The sequence below is a fragment of the Psittacula echo genome (genome assembly GCF_963264785.1).
Source record: "Psittacula echo genome assembly, chromosome: 6".
Taxonomy (NCBI): domain Eukaryota; kingdom Metazoa; phylum Chordata; class Aves; order Psittaciformes; family Psittacidae; genus Psittacula; species Psittacula echo.
In genome coordinates this window covers 6,740,732-6,758,017 of record NC_137743.1, presented here as the reverse complement: position 1 = coordinate 6,758,017, position 17,286 = coordinate 6,740,732, and the positions used below count along the sequence as shown (strand labels likewise).

Genomic DNA, 17,286 nt, shown 5'->3' with positions numbered 1-17,286 from the left:
TAGACAAATGGGGGTTTGGAGAATTTAACTGTAGGATGTTAATGGTGCCACTGTTACTAAAGATTTGGAAGGAGACAAACACTTCATTGAGAGCAGCAGGTTGAGACTGTAACCCTGCTCCAGCTGACCCTGAGCTATCCAAGGAAAAAGAGCAGGACAAGCCTTCTCCTCCCTAGTGTCCTCCCAGCTCAGGAGAGCAGAGGCTGATGTGATCTTCCCTGCTTGTGTCTCCTTTGGCTGCTGTTGGAGATGTGTGTATCCATACTGTCTTCCTGGAACAGCTTTACAGCATGCCCCCCTCAGGTTACAGGTCCTTAGGATGTGCTGCTGCTTCCTTGCCCTCTTCCCTCATCTGGCAGTATGTTGTTAGAGGAAGGCTCAGAAAAGGCAGAACTCAAACAAGAAGCTAAACTCAACCCCCTACTTCCTGCTTTTGTTCAGTGCCAAAAGCACAGCAGGAACTGTTTTCCTGCAAAAGACCTGCTGTTCTGCCTCACTTTGCTGCAGGCTGTTGTCTTCCTGTAGGGATGGAGTAGCTTGGGAAACACTGGATCTCTCATATCGTGAAAAGAAACCTAATGCTCCAGCAATAGGAGAGCAGTGACCTGTGTGTTATGCTAAAGGAAGTTAAATTATGGCAGACTTTGGAGGCTGTAAGTGTAGAATCATTGCTGTGAAAGTGATTATGTTATTTAGTGCGTATTTATCCTTGTCACACACAGCTTCAGCAAGACCTCGCATCTTAACATCTTCAGTTATAATACAGCCATGTCTCCTGTGACCTCTGCCTACAGTTACCACAACCACAGGATCTCCAACCACACTTGTGGAGCTTCTTGCTACATTATTCCCCTAGCAGAAGGTTTGATCTTGACTCTGTGGCAAGTCAGCAAGACCACATGAAAACAGCTGAACTGGGTCAGAGATCTATTTGGCCAAATGTCATATCCCGATGGCCACCAAAACAAGACACAAGAAGAAAGTGACACCAGGCAAATAAATTAGTTGTCGCTTCCACTCATCGGCAGTGTGGAGCTTATAACCTTCTTTCACTGGTGTAGTTTCCATGGATTTAGTATTCTTCAATGGATTCCCTTTGATGGAAATGCCCATTCTCCTAAATTCATGTCAGCTTTTAGTATCTGTAATGCCCTTTGGTAAGAGCTTCGAAGTTCAACTACATGTTGAGCTTTCTGCGCTACCCCTAATCCACTGAATCACAGACTGGTTTAAGGGACCTTAAAGCTCATCCAATTCCAACCCCTGCCACAGGCAGGGACACCTTCCACTGGAGCAGCTTGCTCCAAGCCCCTGTGTCCAACCTGGCCTTGAACACTGCCAGGGATGGGGCAGCCACAGCTTCTCTGGGCACCCTGTGCCAGCGCCTCAGCACCCTGATAGGCATTAGGAAGAAGCTTTTACTAATCTAAATCTTCTACTCCTAGTGGCTTGCAGCCCCATGTGAAGCTGGATTATCCCTTTTGCCAAGCTCATTACTTTTCACTTACCCATTTGGTGTTTCACCTGTTTTTACATCTGGTATTAAAACCTCTTTCTGCAGCTCTTCACAGACAGCCCTGGTCCCCTGGCTAATTATGATGATCACTGCACTGATCACCAGGATAATCTTTATGCCACATCTCAAAAGGCAGCTTTTCTCTTTAGAGAAGCACCATCAACTTGCAAAGGTGGGATCCCTCATTGTCCACCACAGGATTTCCCAGTGGCTTCAGTGTAAAAACAAGTTCTAGATCTCAAGAGGATCAGGCCTCAAAACTCCTTCAGAGATGTTGAGAAAGACAGGAATCACTTTGAAACCAAGTCTGACACCCATTTCCTGAAGAGTTCTTATTTAACAAATATTACATTGCCATCAGGGTTGCTTTCTTTAGTACCACTTTAATGGCTACCTCACTCATGCCTCATCCTTGCAATGAGTGTTCCTAAATACAATGGAGCCCACAGAGTAAGTATTCCAAGAACCAGCTCAACTTCACCCAAAGGACTACTGCTGCAACCACCCTGACCAGCTGCGTAAAGCAGCATGTCAATAGCTGCAGCCACATCAGCAGCAACACAACCTTTTGTATTCAATAATCCTTTAATTAAGAAATCAATCACAGGAGGAAGCATCCAGACACAGTGTGTGACAAATACCGTGTTATGCTGCTTCCTGGTACAAGCCTCCCTGTGGGCTGGGCCTTGCAGTATCATTTTGCAATGTCTGCTTCTTCATCGACCACAGCCCTGTACACCAAGTCTTGTATGTATGCCACCATAAATTCATGATACAGGCGCACAGGCTGGTTGAATTTGTTCATACATTCAGAATTCACTTCCACCAGAGCACACTTTTCTATATTAAGCCAATCTCTAAATTCCCCTGTTGTAGAAGAACTCTGTTTCTTCTGTAGATGAGAGAATTTCTGGCTCAAGGTCTGCTCGCTTTATCTGCAAGGTACAGAGAAAGGGAATCAACACCATTCCTGGTATGTATATGACAAACCCTCTATACCACATTGAACTTCGCACAGGTTGTAATACTGTGTTCAGGAGCAAGACTGGATGGGATTTGGGGTTCCAAGAGGTTTTTGGTTTGGGGCTTTTTTTCCTTCTAAGGAAGAAATATGCTTCATTTAAAATCAGAGGTACTCCTGAGATCTAAACAGAGCATTCCTGACATTATCTCCAGTCACTATAGAACCATTTAGGTTGGAAAAGACCTTCAAGATCATCAAGTCCAATTGTAAATATATTTGGGAGATGCACCCAGGAGAATGTGTGCTGTGAGTTGGGCAATTGGGAAGTTCAAAGGGAACCAACCCCCCAAACTCAGTACACAGCTTCTAACAAGTTTCTGTTCAGTTTATCCTTGTTGCCATAAGAGATTAAGAAATCCAAAAAAAAAAAAAGATTACAATGCCAGAAAGTTCAGGTGAATAAAAGAGATCACTGGAAACTGCAAGAGCCAATCTGTGACTTTCTGAGCATATTCACACAGTGCTGGTAAGGGAGAGGAAACAAATGCAGAAAGGAATCCCAGGCTCTGCTCCCACTTGGCCTTCTCCAAAGCCAAAGGTTCAAGGGCTACGTAGAATCCCAGCCTGGTTTGTGTTGAAGGGACCTTAAAGCTCATCCAGTTCCAACCCCTGCCACGGGCAGGGACCCCTTCCACTGGAGCAGGTTGCTCCAAGCCCCTGTGTCCAACCTGGCCTTGAGCACTGCCAGGGATGGGGCAGCCACAGCTTCTCTGGGCACCCTGTGCCAGCGCCTCAGCACCCTCACAGGGAAGAGCTTCTGCCTAAGAGCTCATCTCAGTCTCCCCTCTGGCAGGTTCAAGCCATTGCCCTTGTCCTGTCCCTACAGGCCCTTGTCCCAAGCCCCTCTCCAGGTTTCCTGTAGCCCCTTTAGGCACTGGAGCTGCTCTCAGGTCTCCCCTTAAGGAGCCTTCTCTTCTCCAAGCTGAACCAGCCCAGCTCTGTCCGCCTGTCCATTTAATGCCTGCCAGGAAAGCTGCCCTTCCCAGGGAACAATTACACTTCACAGTTCAATAAGGCAGGTGAAGAGATGTCACATGTGAGGTGGTTTACCTCTGACAAGCTCATGCTGACTTTGCATCTACATCCTCCCTTTCTTCTGCAGGACTGAAAACAGTGCTGGAAGAGCCTTGGTTTTAATCTTTAAGACAGCTCTCCTGACCTTGCTTGCTTCAAAGTGCTGTGAAAACCTGATTTATATTTACACTTTTCAATGCAGATTTGTAACACACAATGCAATTTAGACCTAGAAAGCCTTGTAAGCCCCTGCCTAGTGCACAGGCCTTCACAAGCAGCCTCTGCTGTCCCTTTTTAAATGCACAACCACATTAATCTTATTGTTGGTTTTCTACATGGCCTCAAGACTGCTGGGTATAGTTCTGGAATGCCTGTTTAATGTAACAGTAATCCTAAATCAGTTCCTGTGACAGGACTTACCTCTCCACACTGCGGGAACATACTGAGCGAGACCGGCAGCATCCCTGCTAGTACTGATGTAATCACAAACATCCTCATTAAAGCCAAAGTACGTGGAGTCTTTACCATTTTCGCTCTGCCCAAGACATTGAGAAAGTAAATACGTCAGTTTAGGCTTCAAAAGTAACCTGACAGTGAGACAAAAAGCATTAGCTCTTATTTTAGTGGTTGAAATAGCACTGAAATGAGTAATAACCAAGGCTTAGAAATCCTAAGAATATTTCCTTACTTGATGTCCTGTGCTCTCATTCCTAACTCCTGTTCTTCCCCTTTGTTCTGTATTTAGCTGCAGCATTTGTCAAGTCTAGATTGTCAATACATGATTAAGAAAATAAGCAGCAGGATCAAAGTGACAAAAGAAGAGCCGCATCGGCACTTTAAAGCATCTCAGTTCTGTGCCTAAGACTTTCCTTGCATTACTCTCTTTCCCCTCAGATTTAGCTCCTCTTGTTAAGTCCTACTTTGCCTCGTGCAAAAATTTATTACTCCACATATATTCAAAGTTTTATCCTACATCAGTATTTATGTCTTCTGGTAACAGGAGTCCCTTAAGCTAAAGAAGGGGATAAGGGATTGATTTAGGCAATACCAAATGACATGACGCTGATGATCCCTACTTGTGTTATGTATAGGATATAGATGATCCCTACCAAAAGCTCAGGGCAGGCTGAGAATTCTCTCACAAAGCATACAATGAATTCTTATAATACAGGGTTTCTAAAGGTTGCAAGAGCAGGTTTTCCAATATATGAGTAACTGTTTCCAAGCTGGGATGCAGTTTTTGTTGCAAATTGAAGAGCCGTATTTCCTCTGCAGCACTAACAGATCTCAGCTAAGTGCTGTGACCAACCTGTACGCCAGACACTGGGACCCAAATCAAGTTAGGGAAGCTAGGTGCTGGAAAACAGCCTGCCAGGAGAGCACAGGCATGTTTCCTGTAAGGGAGCAGAGAGGAAATCCTTATAGCTTTACACAGCCTCCTGCAAACCCTCACAGCACGGATGTGGGCATAACCAGGCTCACTTATCTAAATGAATCACAGTAGCTGAACAGAAACATCCCAGATCATCACTTGTACCAAGGCAATACTGCAAACCCAAGAGAAAGCTGGCCAAGTGCTAGCAGCCAGACTGAACACCAGCAGACACCCCGACCAGGCACCCCCAGCCCTTTGGCAGCCCCTCTTACCTTTCCACAAGGTACACAACCACGGGTGGCAGGAAAAACGTTGTCCCAAACAAGACAGCTCGTGATATTGCTGTTTCTTTAACAGCCTTGAGGGAGAGAGGAAGAGAAATGATGTTAAAGCAGTGTCTGTGCAGCTTCAAATACTGCATGCTTATCTGAGCACTTCTTTGTCTAATGCTCTGGAGTTTCAAGCAACAGGATAATGGGGAATAAGACCACTTCTTAGAAGAATTCTTTCTTATGTGGAAACTAAACTCCTACAAGTGGCAAATATTCCACTTGTGACTAAGAAATACCTCAAAGGGTAAGTGAAACTACTGATGCCATATCGAGTTTTCCTACCATGACAGTAATTTCACTGAGAGTTGCTCTTTTTAAGCTGTGCTGAACTTCTTCCAAATGGCTGTACGTTCTGGGCATCCTAACTAGTTCTCCCTTCAGCTCTCCACAAATCTTTATGCTCAAAGAGCTGCTTCCTCCCCTCTGGACAGCACCATAGAAAAGGAGGGTCACTGACAGCACATAAAATATGATTCCTTCTCCTAGTTCCTATGCCAGGCTCTACAGTGGATGCTGATGAGCAGAGCAAGGAGCAGATCCAGGGTAAGCAGCTGGAGCCCAAGGCTAAAATGCACCAGCACACTGTAGATCAGGGCATTACCCTGTGGGAGGCACAGCCTTTACATAACATTCCCGCTGGAGGAGGTGCATGTGATACGTACAGCACAGGGCTTTTCTCTGAGGTGTCCCATCAGAAGAAGGTCCAGAAGTCTTGTCTCCTTCCAAGATGACAGAGGACTGTGCTAAGGTCTGTGGGGCTCACCTCTGACAATCAGTGTATTGGTTAGGGGAGGCTGCCAGCCCGTGAAGACACAAGGGTTGTAGAACCTGGCTCCAGAAACCCAGTCCAAAGCCTACCCAAAGGCTCAGCACCTGACCTGGAATTCTTCATGTCAATATATCCAACTCTGTCAGCCCTCAGCACCACGTTCAGCTCTTAGCAGGAACCAAAAGGCACATCAGGAGGGGCCTCCACCCTGTCACCTACCTTCTCACCAGCCTTCTGTGACACTCCTACAACCTTGCCATTTCTGTCCATCACTTCAATTCCGTTGTCAAATTCTGGGCTTCTCGTCACCACCACAGTAAATGCAGTCATCAAGCCTGCAGAGTTAGAGAGGATTTGGCTTTAAAAGATCCAAAACCACCTCAATAGCAACAACCATAAGTACACGCATTTCACACTTCCAGTTCAGCAGTTCACAACTGAATAACCTGGTGGCTTAAGAGGCTGCCCCATAAAAACCTGCTTGGGATCTTAATCTTTGTTTCAGGAGCTTGAGTTAGATTTCAAGGCCCCAATCCTAAAAGGTGCTTTATCATTACGGACTCGGAGCTTTCAATCACTGTCATCCAGTTCAAACCATGAGTACTTTGTGGATGCATTTGTGTTGTGGATAGGTTTTGTACTGGTCAGCACAGAAGAAAAGACCCAGAAGAGAACAGACTTTACTTAAAGGCTGCATTCCCAATTTGAAAGGGGGGGTGTCGGGAGAACACTGGCTCTAATATGTTCCATTATGGACTTCTGACAGACACCTGGGCAGAGAAGTGGCAATGCTTCAGCTGGATCCTAGACGAAAACGTTCCAGTCTCCTCCAGACCCAGCCTTACAAGGTCCCTGAAAACACCCATCCCACCGTCAGTCACCGAAAACACAAACCTTGGCACTTACAAAGCTCATATCTAATGGGAGTTAGTAATCTAGCTGGTTTGCTCCTTTCTCTTTTCTAGACCTTGGTCAGCCTGGCAAACTGACCTTGCCTGAAACAGTAGATTTCTCTTTTTATTGCTTTTGGGCAGCGCTGTTCAATAAACGCATCAGTGTAACAGATGGCACTTTTCAAATGCTGCACTAATATTAAACAATTACCCTCAGGTTTCTCTCTGCATTTAAGGAAATGGAAGGACACTTTAACACCTATTCCAAGGGAAACAAGTCAGAAAGCTCTAATGCAGATCCTCTGAACGATCTGGGGAGCCACCTCACATAACTAACTTGGAACAGAGGACATGTTTGAATTTTACCAGTTTCCTCCTAGGAAAAGCCAAAAATGTCTTCAATGGCATTAGAAAACCGGTCAATGACATCAAATAGTGAAACTCGTCCTGGTGCAACTTCACCATGTCAGTAGAGAGTTTCACTGCTACTACCCTGCAAGGTTAGTGATATTCTGTGTAACAACTCTCCCTTACTATGCTGTCAGCAGTTTCATAGCCAGCAGCATCTGAGTAAGGAACTATGGAGTGCACACCCAGAGCTATGTTACACTCTGGTGTCACATATGTGCCACACAACATCATATCATAAGAAACTTCTTCTCAGTGAGGGTGACAGAACACTGGAACAGGCTGCCCAGGGGGGTTGTGGAGTCTCCTTCTCTGGAGACATTCAAAACCCGCTCGGACACATTCCTGTGTAACCTCATCTAGGTGTTCCTGCTCCGGCAGGGGGATTGGACTGGATGATCTTTTGAGGTCCCTTCCAATCTCTAGCATACTGTGTGATACTGTGTGTGATATGGTTTCAAGTATGATGTGCAAGCCAAAGAAAAATGCATCCCTGGATACCTTTGGAGAAATAGTTGCATGTCATGCATACACAAAGGCCAGGAGAGTGCTCTTCAGCTTTACAACTGAAAATCAGCAAGAATCAAGAAGTCAGTTCCACTGATCAGTGAACATCAACTCTCACACAGGAAGGATGGTACCCAGCAAAGGCAGTTACAGAAGGAGGCTAGGAAACAGTAAGACTGCACCTGTGCAAGATAACTCTACAGTGAGATGGGGTCAGGAAATGGCCCTCAGACCAGCTGTACGATGCACAGTTCCTCTTTACTCACCAAGCAGAGGAGCAGGTAGGACTTTCTTGATGATTAGATGTGTTAATGGACTCTTCAGTGTGTAACGATTCATGAAGACAAGAGGAAGACCCTAATGCACGGGGAGGAAACAGAGACCTTCTATTAAAGGAAATGTGCAGCATTTCAGTGTGTGCAGCAGGTTAGGAAAATAGATCTGTGACTTAGCATAGTTACCATCTATAAAAGTAAATGCCTTGGTTTAACATCCCACCAAAATGCAGATGTGCTCTGAAGGTGTTTGTAATCACTCTTTTAGATAAGAATACAAAATATCATGATGAAAAAAAAGCATTAAACATCATTATGTAGAGGACAGCAGCAGTGTGAATAATAAAGACAGAAAGCAATTACCTCTAACTAATATTCCTTGGGCACTCATCCAGCTGCCTTGCATCTCATACCACTCTCTCCCCCAAACAGGAAACCTGGTTTACTTGTGTATTTGTTACTGTTTCTCTGTGGTTTCAGCCCAATTCTATATTCCCATAATACAGGGAAGTTTCCTTTAGGAATAAATAGCCAGGACCCCAGCTAGTGCTCACAGTCTCCCTTGGCAGACAAAGGGGAAGAACTCCCACATTCACCCATGGGCATAGCTGCCTCCCCAGACCTCTGTAAGTCCTGAGCACTGCTGGCCAGACTGTTTTGCTTAGTGTAAAGTGGCTGCAAGTCCCTCTAACAAAAGCAGGAATACTCATATTCTTCTGCCAGAAGGCTTGTAAAAATCACTGTTCAATGTGGAGAGTGAGGAAATGCATTATAGCGGCAGATACACTTGCAATGAGTGTCATGAGGATACCAGAGTTCATTCTGACATAGCAAACTCCAGAAACCAAATACCTATTCCAGCATAGCACAGGGCTAGCTCTGTAGCCCTCAGGGAGGCTAATTTACTTGCATTCAGTGCAATATTTTCATGTTTATGCTGTCTTCGATATATGAGCTCATTCTACCCAGTACAGATGCCTGCAGATTTCATCACTTGTTTAGGGCCAGACAGACCTCTTCCACAGTACTGCATAAAAAAATTAACGCAGTGGGTCACTCTGTGTTTGTAAACCTTGGCTATTTCCTCTCACTACCCATTTCCTAAGCTTGCAGAATGAAAAGGACAGAAAAAGAAACATCAGAGGAAGACAAGCAAGGTATTGGCTGGCAGATGATCAAGAGAATTGTTATCCTGAACAGTTCTGGGGAAAGACATCAGAGTAGAGCATCAGAGCACAATGCTGAAGGATGATTTGGCAGTGTGATTATCTCAGTGCCTACTGCTTCTCTGGAGAGCTTATTAGGAGGGCAACCATCGAGCAAACACATACACCAATACACGCTGCATAGGAAACGGCTCCCAGGCCGAGGAAGATCTGCTTTTCTTTAATCGAGTACTCCTGAGGAGAGAAGAAACACACTATGTAAGTCTATTTGTAAACCCCCTGTAAATCATGTTCAAAATGGTCTTGTACAACTAAGATGACAGCAGAAATAAAGATCAATACATACTTCAGCCTTTGGGGTCCCATTTCCATTGAAGAGGGTGAATCCCATGGTGTGCAGGTGAAACAAGAACTGCAGAAACAAGAGATTATAAGAAAAACTGAATTTGGGATTGAGACGAGAAGACATGTAAATGTAGACAGGAAGAGGCAATTACCTGATAAAAAAAGTTGTGCCTTGCTTGAAGCTGAAGAGATGAAGCAATAACCTAAGAGGAAAACCCCACAAGAAAAGTAGGTTTGGTGAGTCTAGAAGGTTTTGGTGAGCAGTAGCTGGCTAGAGCATGAAGACAATGGCTATGTTACTATCTGTAACAGATGGCTATGTTACTGTCTGTGGCAGTGTCAAAGGCTTCAGTCAGTGCCAAAAACCACTTGCTTTAACACCAGGGTAATGCACTTTCTTGCTACAGATATAAAATACTCGCTTTTTCTGTCCAATATAAACCAGAGAAACACAGTGATTAAAACACTACATGCAAGAACATTTGAGGAAGATGCTTTCTTACCCCAAATAACAAATACATTTGTACCTGTGAAGCGTAAACAGATGCAAATATAATAACTAAGGTAATAAAAATGTAATTAAAGAAGTGAATGAGAAAGGGTCAGATTGTTTTGATTAGTGGGGATATGAATACTAAATCTTACTGATCCAAGATCAAAGATTTTAGGAGTCACTTCCCAATTCCTTCTCAAATTCCGACAGTGAATAAGAACTTCAGTTTTAATAAGCCTTTCTTGAAGCCTGACCTACCATGCTCAAGGTGTGGAGCACTCTCAAAGGACACAGTCAATCAAGGTAAGGCAAATACTGAGTAAGAAGAGGGCAGGGAATGTCCAAAGCCTTGAAGAGGACAGTAATTCATTTAATATTAGTGAATGTGCTACCTTTATTAATACCAACACTGAATCTAACCACATCTATGAAAGAGCATTAAGCTGTGAATACCAGAAAGAAGTATTTCTGTTAATTTTACTACTGTTCTTAAGGAATTTAACAGCCATTGAGACTTTCATTATACTTTCTAGCAGTGCCATGTAAATCCATGCTGTAATCTCTATATGGATTGACATCTCAGTATGTATACTCATAGGCCAAACCCAAACACATCTAAATGAATAAACATGCATATAATTACAGCTACAATTATGATTATGAAACAAAATGGTTCAAGTTTTGAGCACTGTAATAAGAGTTTATTTCCACATCTGTAATCTCTTGACAACACCATTTCTTCCTCTCAAATGCACAATTTACATAAGAAAAAAAAAATCCATATTTTGGGTCTGAAACACAAAACACAAGGCTCTGACTCCTTCCTACTGCAGTTCAGTAAGAGGTTAAACAGATCAAAACCAGGCCTTGCTCTCAATGCTAAGTGAATTTTAGCTTGCATCAGAAGCAACCTTCATTCAAGAACAACCTTTTTGCATGCTGCTGAAGGAAAGCATCTAGCAAGTTTGGACTTCCAATGAGATTCCTTAAGGGCTTGATTTCTAGGTTACTCAGCACTTCCCATAAAACAGATGTTTTAAAAAGCTTGTGCTGAACGTACAAGAAGCCTAAAATCTTCTATTCCCTCCCTATAAACCTTGGCTTTGGAAAAATATAAGCCATGCGGTACCACTAGCATCCTTCATGATTACTCACCAATGGAAGAGATACAGGCAGGAAGGCTAAAAAGAAAGAAAACTTTATTACAGTAAAAATAACTGCTGTGAGTCTAGATGGATGGTCTTGAGTTGAAAATTCCCCTAACTTCCCCCCTCTAGTTTCAGCTCTAAGTAAAACACTGCCCACAAAAACCACACCATCACCACAGATGTCAAATCTAACCTTTGTCTCTCATTCCACATCCCAGAAATCAGAATACCTGGTCACAGCCTGTAGCCAAAAGGAGCCCTTGTGAGCTCCACTCAATAGTATAACTGAGTGTTGAACAGAAATCAACTGTCTGTTCAAAAAGAGATAGGTGGCAACAAAAGCTGCCACAGCTATGAGTGGTTATACAAGATAATGAGTAAATAGCCTCACTATGGTTATATCTGATTAGCAATCTGTGCTGTCTTGGCCTCAACCAGGCAGCAAGTAAATTCATACAATAGCCACATCCACCAAAGGAAAACTTAGCTTATGGTAGACTGCTTTATATGGGGAGGGATTTGGGAACTCATTATGCAGTGAGACCAGAGACTGGTCAGACTAATTCCATCTAGATGAGCAGATAAACTACAGGGAAAAAATTCCTCAAGGGGCTTGTAGGAATAAATAAATCCTGAACAGCTATGACAATGCGACTAACAGAAGTAAGAGTCTACTTGCTTTCGTATATGGAGAGTACCACTGTAGTATCACAGCAGCTATTCACTATGAGCTAGTCCCCTGTGATGCTTCAGTCACATACACAAAGCTTCTCTTAAGGGAACTTACCTGGAGGTCTAAAGAAAACAGGAATTATATCATCTGTATCAGGATGCACACTGGACTTAAATAAGAAAAGGAATATTAGACCACTGTTGTCATATGTGAATGAGAAAGAAAAAAACCCCAATGTAAGTATTTTGTGAACTTACCAGGCTTAGCAGGAAGGCTTGTCTTGTCTAAACAATTTGAAAATGAGGTTAGTAACCAAGCTTTGGAAGAGACTGGGTAAAATCTTCTGTTGACATTTATTCTATCTTCCTTTTTTTCCCCAATAACTCACTTTAATATAGAGTGCTATATATGTAATACACCCCTGCAATTATTTCTGTCCCCAACAACATACTCCTCAACACACTCCTTGTTGAATATAACTTACATCCTCTGTGCTGTGTGACAGCACCAAAGCACACACTATGGCAGAACAGAAAGTTAGTTTTAAACCAGAAAACAACAGTTTACCTATGGCTACAAGCCCAAACACTTACATTAAGGCTTTAGCTTTTCTGGAATCACAGAAGTTTTTATTTCTCCTTTCAGGCTTCGACACACAAGGTATAAATGCCACATGGGAAGAGCTGAGCCCACACTGAGTCAAAAGAAAGATGACTCCTAATGAAGCAAGGGTTCAGCACTGCTTCCCAGCAGCTCTGTGAGTAGGTTTCCCACCCAAGTACTGCTACTGCTCATTTTGTGAGACGTGAAACTAAACCAACCTGCCCTTTGTATGGTGTTACAACATCTAACATTTAAATGAACTTATTAAGCTCTTTGCATATTTATCACCTACCTGTATCACCCCAAGTGAGGATGGACAAGCTCAGAGCAATGATTCCGACAGTGATCTGAGAGCCTCTCTGAGCTATATGATATACAACCTAGCATTCTTCAGGATGATAATGCTGTGATTTGGCATTAAATCAGTAGCAATCCAAAGGAATTCCTACTAGATTGATAGATTTGGATAATATCCATATCAGTGAGGTTTTCCTGTGTTATCTCTTGTACCTGAATCTCAGTATTCTGTCTGCTAGATCTTAGTATAAGATCAACTACTTCAGCCATGAATAAAAGGTACCTCTATTTTCTATAAACTGCACTCCAAAATACCTGAGCATTCTGTATGGGTTCATTCAGGGTCTTCCCAGTGCTTTCTATGGATAACCTGGTTCTTCTTATTTCATCCTATATTTGAGAAAAAAACAATACAAACAGATAAAATAACCCAGATTTCAGTATTCTGGAGTGCCACAGATCCCTTATAAGACATTCTAAATACAAAGCTAGAATGTCAAGCTGATAATGCTCTTGTCCCTTGCCAGAGTAGTAAAAGCAAGAACACACCTAGACACACAACCAGCTCACAATCACAGAAACCTTTAGGTTATTAAGACTCCCTTGGTCCCTTTCTGTATCAATCCCTCAACCTGCTACACAAATGCACTGGAAATCGAAGTACATGAAAAACCTCACTGAAATCAACAGTTAATCTTGTACTCAAAGTTACCCATGTGTGCTGGCAAAGCACTGATTTGCTGCCAAAGCAACCATCCAATATCGCCACAGGCACTTAGATGGCTATTTTAAAACTGAATTCCAAACCAGACTTTTAACAGTGACCAGAAACAAGTTGCAAAATCATAAGACGCTCCTGCATATTCACAAACGTGTGATTAAGTTTTGGACCATACACTCTTCCTTTAAACTTGGCTTAAGCTTTTAATTATGGAAAACAGGTACACTTAAACTGTAAACTCATGTAGTTATCCATAGTCTACATAAAACCCTGCCCCTCTTGGGAGAACTGATGAGATGGTTTGACTTTTCCTCAACAGGCATGTCTCTATTTGCTACAGCACATTTGAATTTCAGAAGGTGGGAACTAATCCCAGATCTTCAAATCCTGAATGTACTATGAAATTTTATTGTTGACATTTACATATATATATATAATGTACATTTACTAAATTATATGATTGTACATGTAAATGTATATAGGGGTATGCATTCATACCATATATAATTATAGAGATAGATGAATAGATAGACACAACACACTAACTCTGCAAGAGACAAGGAAATACCTCATGTACACACATTTTGACAGTGTTCTATGGCTTTAATGGAGTTTTCCCTTAAATAATAATAAAATCAATCTACATAAAAAGGACATGGAACTGTTGGAACAAGTCCAGAGGAGGCCACGAGGATGATCAGGGGACTGGAGCACCTCCCGTATGGAGAGAGGCTGAGAAAGTTGGGGCTGTTCAGCCTGGAGAAGAGAAGGCTGCGTGGAGACCTCAGAGCAGCCTTCCAGTATCTGAAGGGGGGCTATAGGGATGGACTCTTCATCAGGGACTGTAGTGACAGGACAAGGGGTAACGGGTTCAAACTTAAACAGGGGAAGTTTAGATTGGATCTAAGGAAGAAATTCTTTACTGAGAGGGTGGTGAGGCACTGGAATGGGTTGCCCAGGGAGGTTGTGAATGCTCCATCCTTGGCAGTGTTCAAGGCCAGGTTGGACAGAGCCTTGGGTGGCATGGTTTAGTTTGGGGTGTCCCTGCCCATGGCAGGGGGTTGGAACTGGATGATCTTAACGTCCTTTCCAACCCTAACTATTCTATGATTCTATACTGACCAAGCAGCCAGCTCTCATACAATGTGCTTTTTCCTCTGTCACCCCTGACAAAACTATACAGAAGTGGATGAACAGAAAAGCACATCTTCCCCAGAATTCTCTTGTCAGAACAGTTCCTGAACTTTGGAAGCTACACTTTATGGCCAACAATGTACCACACTTTCAATAATTAGTGTTAAAACTGCAATAATCATTCTCTGGTATGAAAAGGGTTTATTCAGCACTTGCGCTCCCTCTCAGGGGAAGATTCATTTCAGTACAGCCTCTTGGAAGAGAATCAAAGATCTTCATGAGCTTCAGATTAAGCCGCACCACGAGGATGGGTATGTGGATTAGGCAGCAGAGATTTGGGGTGTCTGGGGTGCAGCTCAGCAGACCTGTCCTCTCCAGAGCTGCAACAGCTCCACATCACACTCCTCCTGCAACTGACTGTATTCAGAACGAGCATGTCCAGCTGTTTGTTCCACAGCTCTTGTCTTTGGGGGTTTCCTGATTCTTAACTGGTTCTTAATTCTAATTCAACTGCTGGCACAGCAGCCATGGTCTAAGCAGGACTGTTGAAGCGGTGGTGTCGAGAAATGCCCTTTGTTTTATTTAATTATACAGAGAAGTGCACACAGCAGTAATTCTATTTATTAACATAAACTCACAGACCAGTTTGTGCTGGAAGGGACCTTACAGCTCATCCAGCTCCAACCCCTGCCACGGGCAGGGACACCTTCCACTAGAGCAGCTTGCTCCAAGCCCCTGTGTCCAACCTGGCCTTGAACACTGCCAGGGATGGGGCAGCCACAGCTTCTCTGGGCACCCTGGGCCAGCGCCTCAGCACCCTCACAGGGAAGAGCTTCTGCCTAAGAGCTCATCTCAGTCTCCCCTCTGGCAGGTTAAAGCCATTCCCCTTGGCCTGTCCCTACAGGCCCTTGTCCCAAGCCCCTCTCCAGGTTTCCTGCAGCCCCTTTAGGCACTGGAGCTGCTCTAAGGTCTCCCCTTCAAGAGCTTTCCCTTCTCCAGGCACATGTGCAAGTACCACTAACACAGCTCTTACTTTTGCCTTCACAAGTGGAAACACACACGCATGTATTTGGCTTTGGCTACATGCTTACCCAGCTAATTCTACTGACAGAGTCTGCAGGACCTGGAGCAGACTTGGGTACCATAAGTTAAAATACAGATTATATCTATATCTATATATCTATGCATTTACTTGTAGGCCTTGTAACTACTCACGGAGGACTTCAACAGCAGCAGGGGATCCAACACGTCCGCCCATATCAGAAACCTCTGTAAAAAAGACTGTGGGACACACGTTGCGGTCAGACCGGGGTTTATCCCCGGGCCGCGCCGCCCCGGCTGCCCCCGCCGCCGACCTGCCCCTCCACCCTCCAGAACCGCAGGTTGGCGTCCATGGAGCCGCGGCACCGGAACGGCGCTGCCGGGGAGCGGTCCGGCTGCTGCACGCTCCGCCCGGGCACGGAGCCGCAGCGCTGCGGTTCCCCCGCGGGCAGACCTGGTGCCCGGGCCGCTTTCCCGCCCTGAGGCCGGGCTGAGGTGTGAGGCGGATCCCGGCCGGGGCCGTGGCCTTGCAGCCCCGGGGAGCCGGATCGTGGTTGGGAAAGGGCCGATCGGCTTCTCCCCTTCCAGCAGTGTCTCCCTGCGCCACCCGGGAGGGCAGAGCCAAGGAGCCGGCCTGAAGAGAAACCCCCGCCGCGTTCATAGTGACTTACAGGGGCCAGGGTAAGAGACAGGTCCAGCCAGGTACAGTGTATCATTGACCTGCGCTTGTACCTTGTTTCACAGGCACAAACAGCTGCCCCAGCACCACTGGGCTGTAGTTTTGCATTAGTGAGCTGCGCAGGGGTTAACTTCATGTATTCCGGGTCCAGGAGTTCAGGTTTATTGGGAGAAGGGCACAGATAATAGTGGATTTGAACAAAACAGGACTAGAACACTGGGACTGAAAAGGTTGCAAGTACTGAAACACACAGCATCAATGGCACCATGTCTGGCTCTTTTTTATATCCTTGAACTTACATTGCAGTGTTGGTACCTGTTACAAAGCTCACTTTATAACACAAGCTTATGCTTCTGTTTTATCTTAAGTCCTTTCCTCTGATCATAAGGGCAGATGGAAAACACAAACCCATGCAGTGTTGTGTTGATTTCATAGAATCCCAGACTGGTTTGTGCTGGGAGGCAACTTAAAGCTCATCCAGTTCCAGCCCCTGCCACAGGCAGGGACACCTTCCACTAGAGCAGCTTGCTCCAAGCCCCTGTGTCCAACCTGGCCTTGAACACTGCCAGGGATGGGGCAGCCACAGCTTCTCTGGGCACCCTGTGCCAGCGCCTCAGCACCCTCACAGAGAAGAGCTTCTGCCTAAGAGCTCATTTCAGTCTCCCCTCGGGCAGGTTAAAGCCATTCCCCTTGGCCTGTCCCTACAGGCCCTTGTCCCAAGCCCCTCTCCAGGTTTCCTGCAGCCGCTTTAGGCACTGGAGCTGCTCTAAGGTCTCCCCTTCAGGAGCCTTCTCTTCTCCAGGCTGACCCAGCCCAGCTCTCTCAGCCTGGCTCCAGAGCAGAGCTGCTCCAGCCCCCCCAGCAGCTCCATGG

At 44.8% G+C, this 17,286-nt stretch overlaps 1 protein-coding gene across 1 annotated transcript; it reads right to left on the bottom strand.

Moving 5' to 3' along the window:
• Positions 1 to 2,094: 2,094 nt before the first annotated feature.
• Positions 2,095 to 16,096, bottom strand: SFXN4 (sideroflexin 4). Its single transcript, XM_080621534.1, has 14 exons — positions 16,049 to 16,096; positions 15,909 to 15,974; positions 13,154 to 13,228; positions 12,196 to 12,222; positions 12,053 to 12,107; positions 11,273 to 11,298; positions 9,777 to 9,827; positions 9,626 to 9,691; positions 9,445 to 9,513; positions 8,105 to 8,195; positions 6,250 to 6,365; positions 5,202 to 5,287; positions 3,975 to 4,089; positions 2,095 to 2,451 (listed from the first exon to the last, which is right to left on the bottom strand). The coding sequence occupies exons 1-14, from the start codon at positions 16,085 to 16,087 to the stop codon at positions 2,374 to 2,376; spliced, it is 960 nt and encodes a 319-aa protein (XP_080477660.1). The 5' UTR covers positions 16,088 to 16,096; the 3' UTR covers positions 2,095 to 2,373.
• Between the last annotated feature and the right edge of the window lie 1,190 nt (positions 16,097 to 17,286).